At 48.0% G+C, this 13190-nt stretch overlaps 1 protein-coding gene across 5 annotated transcripts in view; it reads right to left on the reverse strand.

Annotated features, from left to right (window-relative positions):
• TBC1D14 (TBC1 domain family member 14) overlaps nt 1-13190 on the reverse strand; it is a 91846-nt gene that overhangs the window by 23338 nt on the left and 55318 nt on the right. For 3 of the 5 annotated variants that reach the window (XM_036255069.1, XM_036255061.1, XM_036255036.1), the window contains 4 exons: nt 7538-7656; nt 6405-6487; nt 4816-4933; nt 2892-2998 (listed from right to left, as the gene is read on the reverse strand). In XM_036255069.1, coding sequence (XP_036110962.1) covers nt 2892-2998; nt 4816-4933; nt 6405-6429 — 250 coding nt within the window. In that variant the 5' untranslated portion in view covers nt 6430-6487; nt 7538-7656. Of the gene's footprint in view, nt 1-2891; nt 2999-4815; nt 4934-6404; nt 6488-7537; nt 7657-11071; nt 11146-12572; nt 12602-13190 lie in introns of those variants that run through there. The other 2 variants (XM_036255052.1, XM_036255043.1) reach the window with 2 other exon arrangements.

Raw genomic sequence — 13190 nt, forward strand, 5'->3', positions numbered from 1 at the left:
ACCTCTTCCCAGATGCAGTGTTGGACGGCTAGAGCACAGATAATGTCGGCGTGAGATGCATCAAAGCGTCCGAGTTCTGAAATGTCTCCAGGCTTGACTGGTGTGTGTGTTTGCAGGGCAAGGTGGGGATATGTTAGAACAGCAAACGCCTTACTCCCAGACCCATTTCCAAAGTACAAGGCTGACTTTCCTAAAAGTGAAAATTTAATAGTACTATTAGGGTGACTTTCAGTAAGTTTCCAATTGCAGAACCACAAAAAGAACAACACTCTGGGGCTTCCCACATCAGACCACGGGCTCCAGAGTGGGGGGCCCGCACTAGGAACCTGGCTCCTCCACACACCAGCCATGAGGCTGGGGCATCCCTAACCTTTTTTTCAAGATGCTCACCTTTCCCAATAGGAAAACAAGACCTAATACCCACTGTGGATGTTAAACAAGACATGTAAGTAACAAGCTGACACGATGCCTGCCCTCAGCAGCTGGACTTCACAATCCTCGGTTCTTATGCTTACACAGAGAGTGAAGCTGAGATCAAGTAGGGCCCAATAAAGCGGCATCCATCCACTCATCCGCTCGTTCACCAAATTCTTCTTGAGGGCCTGCTGTGTGCAGAGAGCAGCGCTGGGCGTGGTGACACAGTGGAGAGCATGACAGGCGGGGTTCCAGGTTCTCAAGCATCAACAATAGTGGAGGCAACTGACATTTGGCAGCTAATCAAAGATGCAACTTAAATGCAATGAGCCAGTATCCCAATTTAGACAAACTTCTAAGACATGGAATTAGTTAATTAGCTGTTTAGCCCAATCTATGATATGGTCCATAAAAGATTTTAATTTAAGTAAAACCAACCCAGGTCTGGCCAGTGTGGCTCAGTGGTCGGGCGTCGACCCATGTACCAAAAGGTCGCTGGTTCCATTCCCAGTCAGGGCACATGCCCAGGGTGTGGGCTGGATCCCCAGTGTGGGCATGGCGGAGGTGGCCAATCGATGTTCTCTCACATCGATGTTTCTATCTCTTTTTCCCTCTTACTTCCTCTCTCTCTCAAATCAATAAAGGAAAAAGATTTTTTAAAATAAAAATAAAACCAACCCAGGCATCAGTGAGGACCAAAACTAAGCACCCACATGCACACACACCACTCTGAACCACAATCAACTGGCTTAGTTAGAACTGCTGATAGTCTGGAAAACTTTCAGAACAAGGGCTAAAATGACCGCTCAGCAGTTCTCTAACTCTCTGCTTCTGGGAATGCTTTTAGAAACTATGTATTTCACCTTGGCCAGTTTGGCTCAGCGCTTAGAGCGTCAGCCTGCAGGCTGGAGAGTCCCGGGTTCAGTTCCCACTAAGGGCATGTACCTCGGATGCAGTTTGTCCCTGGCCCTGGTTGGGGTCGTGTGGGTGGCAGTCACTTGGTGTGTCTCTCTCACATCTATGTTTCTCTCTGTCTCTTCCCCGACCTCTCTCCCTCCCACTCTAACTGAAGATAAATGCAAAAATGTTCTCAGGTGAGGATAAAAAAATAAAAAATAAAAACGATGTATTTCTACAATTAAATGTTATACTTCTCACATAAAGATGCCCAATTTGTGGCAGGTATGGATTAGCCAAATGGAGCTTTGAGGAAGTCACGTGTAACTAAGCCAGCATGACCCACCCAAGCAGCTGGCGTTACCCAGGATGGAGAACAGCCTGGCCAGGCTGCACCCATGGGGTGGATGGCGTCTCACAAGATAAGAACAATAGCAATATGGACCCCGAGTACACAGAGAAGACACAAATCAACCTGCTCCAAGCTCAAGGGTCTTCAGTGGCGACTATCAACTCCACAAGCATTTACTGGGTACCAATAACATAAAGAAGAAGAGGAAGGAGCTCCTGTCCCTGTAGACAGGGAGAAAAAGTAAAATGTAACAACTACCAAGTATCAAGCACTTGACTGCAGGTCTGTGAGCTCCTGGCCTGATCTCCTGGGCCCACAGTGCCGGGCAAGCGGTAGAGTGAGTGCAGGGAAGCAGGTGGAGGCGGGGAGACATGCACAGGCTGCATGAATGTGTACGCCAAGACAGACAGACAGCCCTCGGAAAAGCGAGTCCGGATGTCACCTCCTCATCTACACAGAAGCTACTAGGGCCTCGAGCACCCAGTCAAGTGCAGTATGTTGTCCCCTCGACAGGTGCTCAAATATAAGCTGCCTGGAAGAAATGCCACAAACAACAACAGTGCCCGAACACGAGCCGCACCTCCCAGAAGGAACCGCCGCCCTGCCACCTGGCCTCCCGGTCGGGCTTGCTCCCTACAGAGCGCTGAGAAGAGGTCCTAACGTGACCCACCCACCGGCGCTGCGACATGACGACATGACCGTGGACCCACATGTGCTCCCTCGGCTCTTCAGGGAAGACGACAGGCGTCAGGAAGAGGGCAGGAGACTTCTCCCAACTGCCAGGTAACTGAAGTCTCTCTCTCCTGGAGGACAGTCACCTAGCCTCTCAAAAGACACAGCTAGCTTGCCCTGGCCGGTTTGGCTCAGCGGTTAGAGCGTCCGCCTGTGGTCCGGAGAGACCCGGGTTCGGTTCCCGAAAGGGGCATGTACCTCGGTTGCAGTTTGTCCCCGGCCCTGGTTGGTCGTGCGGGTGGCAGCCACTCGATGTGTCCCTTTCACTTCGATGTTTCCCTCTCTCTCTCTCTTCCTTTCTCTCCCTCCCACTCTGTCTGTACAAAAAATGGAAAAATGTCCTCGGATGAGGATTAAAAAAAAAAAAAAAAAAAAAGACACAGCTAGCTTCACAGCAGTGGTATCCTATCTTCCTAACAGCAGGGCAGACGGGACAAGGGAAGGCACAGGACTGGGAGCAGGGAGTCCCCAAGCCTAACATCAGGCAAACACTCACCGTGGGTGATGTTTAACTCGTTGCCAATGGCTAAGCTCCAGACTTTGCCTCTCACACTGGGAGGGATCCCCTGCCACCATAAGTCTCGAACTTTTCTAGAGCACCACCTGGACAGAAAGGAAGCATGAGTTTATGAGTTTGTTCTCAATGAAGAAGTATCTGTCCACCTGTGCACCTAGCCCCAAACCGGATACACAGGGGTATGAGACACGGCTTACAGTCCAGTATTCCACAGAGACCAGGAGATCGACAACACTCTCCACTGGGCAACTACTGTGACAGGTACGCCCAGGGCTCTGCAGGAACAGGGAGCTGCACCACAAACCAGAGGGGCTCGGAGCACTATTCTGGAGCCGAATCTTCAGTAAATGGCAGCAGTTTAAGCAGAGAAAGGGTGGGAGTAGAAAGCGCAGTGACAAGAACTGACCATGCTGCTGCAGGACCCGCTAACCGCTGGGTCGGGATGGGCAGAGGACTGCTGTGCGGCTGCAGGTGCAGGGCAGGCGGCACGCAGGGGACAACTGCCCAACTCCCATGGCAGAGGAGAACTCTGCTAACTCAGAACACTCTCAAGGGCTTGGAGTCGTTGAGGTCTGCTGCTCATAATGACTCAGTCAACAGACTGGGATGAAGGTGCCAGATTCCCCTGCTGCTCCTCAACACAGCCCAGTGGGGAGAGCATGGGCCGAGGCTACAAAACAGCTCTGCACCCTGAGTCCATGATTCCCTGTGGAACCCCGAGCAAATAACTTCTCCTCTCCAGCGTCAAATGATGAAAGCCTCCCTCGAAGGACTGTCCTGGAGATCATGACAGTCATGGAGATAACGCACAATGACACCTGGCCCTGTGCCTGGCACCTAGTGAGTGTGGGCACCAGGACCACATCAAACACCGTCACTGCAGGATGGACCAGGGGTAGGTCCTCCAGCCACACATGGAGACAGCCCAAGGGTTCTGAGGACTTCAACTATTGTCACTGCGTCCCATTTGAGAAACGTATTTCCTGACCATGCCCACCCTTTCACGACACCGCCTAGAGAAGCAGCTCTGGGAAAGGCCTGTTTTCCTAGTGAACGTCTTCAGCAGGGCTGCTGACCCCTGTAATGAGATGCAGTAACACTCAGTAAGTGCCAGGAGTGAGTCGCCCTCATCCTGACGTATGGTTCAGGCTGAAAGCAAGAAGAATAGAAGAAAAACTGGCATCCAAGTTTCCTGGCAGCTCTTGCTGATGAGGGGAGGCCCAAAAGGTGCCATGAGCTTCTCTCTGGGCCTGGACTGTGTCCACATACTGCCCCTAACCATCCTGAACCACAGGAAGAAATACAGAGTGGATATAAAGATGACAGCAGCTCCCAGACTCTGCTGGATATTGGCCCATGGGGCTGGCATCTGAGAAAACCCAGTCCATACCCTCACAGGGGGGACGACATAAGTGTTGTATCCAGGGGACTCGTCTACAGCTGCCTGGGCAGGAAAGTCTCCCCATGGAACACTGAGCTTTGAAGAACAAAGAGCTGGAGGACTTACAAGGCAAGAGCGCTCTAGGTAGAGACACTGGAACATGCAAAGGCCCTGAGGCTTCCTAATGACAGGGCTCCATCCAAGTGAGGGAGAGATCAAAGGCGAGGCTACAGAGAAAGGGAGGAGTTCAAAGTCACTGAAATTTTAAGTGGGGAAACGACAGACTTGGGCTTGAGAGATCCTCTGGCTGCTTAGAAGAGTTGGAAGGAGGGCAGGGAACTGTCCCAGGATCCAGGCAAGGAACAACTAGGCTCGAGCCAAGGCGGGGGAAGGGAGATGCTATGTAACTTGCCCTAGGTTATGTCATCAAAGGTACAATGTGACTGTCAATTAGTACCGCTGCTGCCTAGACGACAGACAGAAACGGTTTAGTCTAGCAGAGCCCACTCTGTCACAGCTTACATGGTTTCCCAGTTAGGCAAAATCTCATTATTCCAAGTAAGGACAGCATTTCCAATGCTCTCTTCTAATCTGCATCTTTCTTCCAGCTGCTTTTTCCTCCGCTGGGCTTCTTTCAGCTCTAGACAGCACAATCAAAAACAAAAATAGAACACCCGTTAGCTAGTACGCACTGTTTCCAAGCCAGGTGATTCTGTCAGAGGCACACAGCAAAATCCTCCAGAATGGCACTGGAGGGGGGCGGTGAGACCTGCCCCTCCCAGGATGAGCTTCTTCCGTGTGGGACTCGAATGCTCAGGCGTTATCCACCTTTTAGTGAGCGTTTAAAGTGTAACAGACATACAGAAAAGTATTTTAAAAAGCCAGATCAATTATCACAAAATAAACAAATCCATGAAACTATCACCTCAATCCAAAGACAGAACATTCGCCCTGGCCAGTGTGGTCAGTGGTTAGAGCATCAGCCCGCGCACCAAAGGGTTGCAGGTTCAAATCCAGTCAAGGGCATATATTTGGGTTGCAGTTTTGATCCCCACCAGGTCAGGGCGCATTTGGGAGGCAATCAATTGGTGTGTCTCTCTCTCATCGATGTTTCTCTCACACTCTCTCTCTCTCTCCCCCCATCCCTCCCACCCTTCCATTCTAAAAATCAATGGAAAAAATTTCCTCAGGTGAGGATTAACAAACAAATAAAAAGATAGGACATTACCAGATACCAGAACTGCCTCCCACATCCCCCACCCCGTCCCCTTCCCAGTATTTCTCACAGCCTGAGCATAACGCTCAGTGTATAATAGCAACTCTGAGAAACACTATGCATTTAACTTACATACACTTTTCTGTATTTTTTATTATAGTAATAAAATACAAAAAAACATAAAATTTACCATTTTAACCATTTTAAATATACAATTAGTGGCATAAAGCACATTCACACTGTTAATGAAACCATCACCAAGTCACCTCCAGAATGTTCTCATCTTCCCAAACTGAAACTCTGCACCAATGAAACTCTACCTGCCCATCCCCTCTCCCCTACTGCCTAGCAACCACCATTCTATCCTCTGTCTCCATCGTTCTGACTACTCTAGGACCCCACATAAGTGAAGTCACACAGTGTCTTCCTGCCAGTCCTATTTCACTGAGCACGGCATCCTCGAGGCTCACCCATGCTGAGGCACGCTCCAGAATTTCCTTCATGTGTGCACAGACCACATTATGTTGATCACACATACATTCTAAACACCCAGAATCACAGAATGCTGCAGGGGACTTTATCCAACCCCAGCACATCTTGTAAATAAGGAAAACCAAGCCGAGTGAGAGAGGTGCCCATCACCACTGAGGGGTTCTCAGTCCAGTACTCTTACCCAGATGACCTCTTTCGTGCTATCAATTCCAAGTGGTATCACCTTGAGTAAAGCTACCAGGAATGACACAAGTAGAAGAACACATTTTTGATGGAAAATTTTAAACTTCAAAACACGAAAGCCTTCAGCACAGCTCAGGCTCTAGGGCTCCAGACGGGAAGAAGAAAGTGTCCAGACAGAAAGTCCTGCTGCGTGAGCAAGCAGTGGGCGGGGCTCCATTACCTCGCTTTTTGGCCTGAACCACCATTTCTTCATACTGCTGCCTGTGTTTCTGAGCTTCTTCAGCTGGCTTCGCCGGGAGATTTCTTGATAGAAAAATAAATGATTTTTCACCATTATAAATATCAAATAAAATTCTCTGAGAAACAAAACTCGAAGCTTTATTAAAAAAACAACAACAAAAAAAAAACCCCGAAAAGCTCAAAGACCAAAAACTAAATACGTTAAAATGACAAAGACACAGCTCTTCCATAAATTAAAAATATTTTCTTCCAAAAATAAATAAGCTCATTTTAAACTATTTGAAGTAAAAGGATTCACAGAAAAAAGAAAATAACAATTACCCATAATTCCAAGAGACAAACACTTAATCTTTTGGTGTTTTTTTCACCCCCGTCTCCAAAGAAACTTTGTGATTTGACCACAATCCACTAGTAACTGTTGACGACTGTCCATGAATAAGGGACCCTAGCGGCATATAGTACGGACACGTGTGAACATTTCCTGGCCAGTCTGTGAGCATGGACAGTTTCACATTCCCCACGTGGCTCGTCGGCTTGGTTTCTATAACACAAATGCTCACCACAGTCCTAAGCATCTGAATGTGGTGTGCAAGTACGAATCCAGTTTAAACAAATAAACTGCAGGCTCTTCCAGAAATGTGCAGCCCGTCAAACAGACGGACACCAGAGAATGGACATGCTAAGATCACCTGCTCCTGCAGGTCCCAAATAAGCAGTTCTAGTCCAGGCAAAGTTCTGCAACACTGGGATGCCTCCAAAACACCCATTTGCAAGCACACTCCAATGTCTTCTTGCAGTTACGAGCCAGTCTATGATTTATAATAGCTATGTAAAGTATTTTAAAATGCTGAGTTAAAATGAAAAGTCACCTGAATAGAAAATCGGGGCAAAACTCCTGTGTTCAAGGACGGTTTTCCAAATGAGTCATTTACTGCCACTAGAGCACGTTAATTAAAATAAGGAATAGAGAGGAACTCGGCACTTTTAACAAGTGCTATGGCTCACTCTTCTTCCCTCTGTGTCCCTGCTTCCTTTTTAATGAAAAGGTGATTAATTAGCAGGTTGTACTTAACCACTAAAGCAAACACCCTACAGACTCTTCCCAGGACTCACGCTGGTCTGTCTTCCAGGATGAGCGCAGTGGTGGAAAGCGGCTCAAAATCGAGATTCTTCCTCACATTCTGCTGTGGGGAGGGTGGCTTGCTAGGCCGTCCAGCCCTGTCTTCATATTCCTAGGACAAAGAAACCAGGGTTAGCTCCAGGCCTGGCCAACTCCGATATGAAGAAGCCCTTCTGAAAGCGAGCAGGTTTCTGTTGTGCAGTCCTTTAAGCAGATTTCGAGTATGATGTACTAACAATATTTCTTGCTATTCAGAAGGAAAAACTGCCAAGGAAAAGGGGTCCGACAGCTCTGCAGTCCAGGCCGTCGCCTTATGACATGAGGACAGTGGACTTCCCATATTGGTGGGAAAGTCACCCAGGACCTCATCACCCCAGTTGCCCCTTTATGGGCCCACAAATGTCAACTCAGGTCTCCTCCACTTCTCCTGTAAATTTTAACTGATTATTACAGCGGCCACTGTGAATCTCAGAGCCAGACCAACAGCCAGTTCTAGCATTCACATGACCCCATGGCCTCATCTCATATACCCACTCCCATCCTAAATTTCTAATCCACTTCCTTTTACCCCATGGCACTTGATGTATATTTATTAGCCTTTAAATATTTTCTGAAGTGAGGAACGGGTTAAAATCTTGTGCATAAATACAGCTGTTTCATTTTCTTAAACCAGAAACATGAAAAGAAGACATTTTTAACATCTCTGTATGAAGCCATCACTGCAAGTTGTTACATAAATAACTGTGCCATGCCCTAGAAATCTGACAGCAGCCCCCATACTGCCAGAGTTACAAAAGCTCAATCACACCTGATGACCCACATTCTAAACACCAACCAGAAGAGTTCAGGAGAGCCAAGCAAGTTGGCACCAGAGTCCAGCTTCTGAAATTGTGTGTGTTTGAGTGTGTGGGTACCCTTAGCCCTCTGCAAATTAAAAAACAAACAAACAAAAAACATTTTCTTGTTGCCTATTATAGGCAAGGCTCTTGGGAGCATCCCTTAAGAGAATATAATCTAGCTGGGAAGACAGGACATACAAATGAGTAGTTAGCCTAAGACCAAAACAACCATTCCAGATAACCACAGAAGCAGTATCATGAGTGGAAAGTGATTAATTGTTAAATGGATTTTATTGACATCAGCTGCCAAGAGGGGTGCTACTGGTAAAATTGTTTGGCAAGCAATATTCTCAGCCAGAAAAACCTACAGAGTCTTCTTAAAGTGGAAAGAGAAAATGATCTCCAAATACACAGGTATTCGAGGGAGTACACCATGAAGCAGGTGGGTGGGGCAGTTTCTGTACATCTGGATGTACAAGTTTGTACATCTTAACACTGCTTACGTTGATTTAAAGTGGTTCCATTAAGATACTAAAATGAGCCCTGGCCAGTTTTGCTCAGTGGTTAGAGTGTCGACCCGAGGACCAATGAGTCGCGGGTTCAATTCCAGTCAAGGGCACGTACCTCAGTTGCGGTTTGTCCCTTGGCCCTGTTCGGGTCATGTGGGAGGCAACCAGATGATGTGCCTCTCTCACACTTATGTTTCCCTCTCCCCCCACCCCCACTCTATCTGATGATAAATGAAAAAATGTCCTCAGGTGAGGATTAAAAAAAGATACTAAAATGAGCCCTGGTTGGTGTGGCTCAGTTGGTTGGGCATCATCCCATGCACCGAAAAGTTGCCGGTTCCATTCCTGGTTAGGGCATATGCCTGGGTTGCAGGCTTGATCCCCGGTAGGGGGCATGCAAGAGGCAGACAATCAATATAACACTCTCACATCAATATTTTTCTCTCTCCCTCTCTCTAAAAATCAATAAACAATTAAAAAATAATACTAACATGACCTCCACTTACCAAAAACAGAGACAACAGATGCACTTTGCCATGGAGTTAAACATCTGAGCACCTACATGTGCCCAGAGCTCTGATGCAGTGTAACGGCATCAGCCTTCAGGAAGCTTCAAACCTACTGCCTGAGTATCAAAATCCTGAATTGTACAGGAAACCCACCAAAAGCTGTGTGTTGACGTTGCATTTTAACAAGAATTAGTAATGAATGCCCAACAAGGTGCTGACCCTGGTCTAGAGAACTATATGCCAAGCCCACAGATGTTAGCCCAAAAGTGAGATATTTCAGAATCTGGACGCTCGTTTCCATTTGCACTTGTGTGATTTGCACACGTTGTCTCACTCACTTTATGTCCATAACAAGGTCAACAGTAAGTATTAGCCTGTTTTACAGATATGGAAGCTGACCTGCCCTTAAGGACACGTCCAGCAGGGGCCGGCTTGCAGGACCTCAGACCAGGGAGAGGCTCATGAGGCCAAGGGCACAGCCCCTGGTGCAGAGAAATGCTGCCCTGGTCGCTGGGTGCCACGACCCTTCTTCCCCTCAGACCTGACAACTGTATGCAGCAGAAAAAATGCTCTAGGGCAGTGGTTCTCACCCTTCCTAAAGCCTGGACCCTTTAATACAGTTCCTCATGTTGTATGTGGGTGTATCTGCATGTGGGCAGACCCTCCTGAAGAAGGATAGGGCAGCGGTGTCTCGGTTCCTAAGACCATTGGAAATATGTATTTTCCGATGGTCTTAGGCGACCCCTGTGAAAGGGTCATTCGACCTCCAAAGGGGTCACGACCCACAGGTTGAGAACCGCTAGGCTCTAGGGCCAAACACAAATCAAGGAGCCCTGCAAAGTCTGCAAGAGCACGCACAGGAAAAGGAGAAGTAAGATGAATTAAAGGCCTTGATTTGTGACCGACACAATCAGGTCTCTTCGGTGAGAGCTCAGAAGAGGCTCTATTACTAACTAGAAGCAAGGGTAGCTGAGGTTAAAGAGCAGACACTTGTCCAGGGCTTTATCCAACAGTTAGCTCAATTTCCCCGTCACATTAGCCCTCTGAGGGAGGAGCTGCCATCATCCCCATCTCACAGGCAGGAAGGCAGAGGCCCAGAGATGGCTATGAGGCAGCCCCCGGGGGAGCTGGGGTCAGAAGCCAAGCACTCCAGCTCTGCAGCCACATTTCTTAGTGACAGCTACCCTCCAGAATTCATGCTGCCACTCACAGACAAGGTGCAGAGTTATTTCATCACTCACGTTCAGTCTACAAAAGCTTTTCAACTACGACAGAAACCTGCAATACTGAATTCAGTGCCCGTGCAGGGCAAGTCTCTACGCTTCAATAACAGAGCAGTACAAGATTTTTTTAAAAACAGAGGCCTGGCCTGCCCTGCCCAAACTTGAAATCCCAGGGAAAGCCTTCTCAAAACTCAGAATATGAATGGCACTGGAAGTTCTTGCGGGTCCTGCTCCATTCCAGTTCTCCCATAGCTACCTAGAGGTCAGCAGTGAGCTAAAGCCAACTTTAGAAACAAGAAAGAAGACTCTAAGGATGGGGGTGGGGGTGGAATTCTCTGGAAAAACAACGTTCCGTGGTGGATTATCAACGCTGGGGTCAGCATGTGATGGGGCAAGAGCTTAGGGCCATGGAAGCAAAAGGACTCAGCCCTAAGTCCTGGCTCTGACCTTAGGCAAATGACGTTGCTTCTGTCTCAGAGTCAGTGTCCTCATCTATAAGATGACAGCAACTCTGCGTACTCCTGTGGACGAGATGACATACGTCAAATGGCTGCCCACTCAAGTGTGAGCCCTTTCTGTGTGCCGGGCAAATGTCAGGACAGTCCCTGCCTCAATTCAACTCATCATTCCAAAGTTTCTTCTCTGCAGGGGACCCTTATGGGATCAAGTTTTGAAGTCTCTGGATTTTAAACTACATGACAATGCCCTTCATTGTTATGCTCACAGAAGCCCTGAGGACTCATCAGTATAAATCGCCCATTCAAGCGATTCCAACGCCCTGTTCAAGGAATTTAGAACACGGTTCTTCAAATTTCTAGTGGCAAATCAGCTTAAGTGGTCATGCCAGAATTTAAAAAAAAAAACAAACTCAAACATTAAAAAACATCAGAGTGCAGTTTGTTTCCATTCTAAATGTGGTTTTCTCTGTGTGCTGAGTCTCAAATTGTCTAACAGGGTTGGGGTGGGAGGTCATGTCAAAAAGGTCTGCAAGCCACTAATTCAGAAGCAGAGTAGGTCAGGTCCCTGTCCTGAGTAGTTCATCATGTATCCTGCTGGGAAGACAAGACCACCACCAATGAGACAGCAGCAAACAAAAGTGCTGCACCCAACAAGGGGTTAGGCTGTGGGGTGTGGTCTGATGACCAGCAGAGGGTCAGAGGGAAAAGCAGTAAGCAAGGGCCAATGAGTGGGACCCCAGCTCCACACAGGGCCATGAGCAGAACAGACTAGTGGGCAGAGGGAAGACAGAAAGGGCCACGTTTGTGAGGGAACCACATGGTGTGCAGCACTTCAGGAGGCCACAGAGCCCAGCCTTCAAGGGCTCACTCCAGTAGAGGCAAGTAAGGTGTCGAGAGAGGCCAGGAATCCAGCACAGATAATAAAGACTGCCGTGGGAGCACGAGCCGCATGCTTACTGTGCAGGCCCCGAGGACAGCCGCCCACAGCTGGAGGAAGAGGAAAGCCCCTCACGAAGGGTGCATCTGAGGACAAAGGACAGGGGAGATCCGGGCCACGAAGGAGGTATCCTGACAGCACAAGCAGCAGCCAAGAGGTGCACATGAGCGGGCCTGTTCACAGCTTAGCGTGAGCACTCGAGACGGAGAATGATGCTGAGTCAAGGTTGTTTTGCTCTGGATTTTAAGTCTCAACAACAAGCTACGTGGAGCTGGCGGACAAGGAGAGTGGGGTAGATCTGGACTTGGTGCAGAGCCAGAAAGTAAACTGTGAGGGGTGGTGATGGCAGGGTCTACAGCATGTGTATGATCTGGGCAATGCTAACGGCAAGGACAAGGACACTAAATTTCTGAATTAAGTGTAATTAATTTGCCTGTTAAAAAAGAAAAAAAGAATGCCTACCTCAACAGACATTTGTTTTAAGAGAACAAAGCAAAGATCATGAAAACATATTCCTGGTAGGATGACAAGAGGGTTTGTCAATACTACTTACTGAACTGTAGAGAGCTGTGAAGATGGCCTATTATTCTAACAATCTGGCCAGTAGGAGCCCCAGCTTCTGGGAAAGCTACCTTTAGCCAGAAGGAGAAAAGGTCATCAGTCAAAACTGTGCTTAAATCTTCGACTCAACTCTATACAGTATCAAGATTAGCCTTTTAAAATAACTGCTGAGGGTTCTGCTCTGCGGGCATGTCTGAAATAAAGCATGGCAGGTCACCATGTGTGGTGCCTGTTAAAATACTGACGTGAACCAGTGTCGGTGACAGCACCGCACATCTGCTCAGGCTGAGGAGCCAGGCAGCCTGCAGGGGAGGCAGGGGGCGGGGGAGGAGGGCAGCCTGGATCTGAACCATCACCTCCTGGGGGGGATCAGCGCCACCAACAGCCTGACCTTGAGCACATTCCTTCACCCTTCCAAAGCTGTTTCCTTTTGTCTTCAATGAGATTAAATGAGAATTAATTAACATAGACATGTAGCCACAGCAGGTGTCCAGACAGTGACAGGGGAGTATTGCTGTCATTGCATTACCACAAAATTACTTTCACAATATTTCCTATTAAGGGTACTTAATAGGGTTGTGGTGAAGATTGAGGGTGAGGTCCCAGAACA

The sequence above is a fragment of the Molossus molossus genome, unplaced genomic scaffold (assembly GCF_014108415.1).
Source record: "Molossus molossus isolate mMolMol1 unplaced genomic scaffold, mMolMol1.p scaffold_m16_p_1, whole genome shotgun sequence".
In the NCBI taxonomy this organism is placed as follows: domain Eukaryota; kingdom Metazoa; phylum Chordata; class Mammalia; order Chiroptera; family Molossidae; genus Molossus; species Molossus molossus.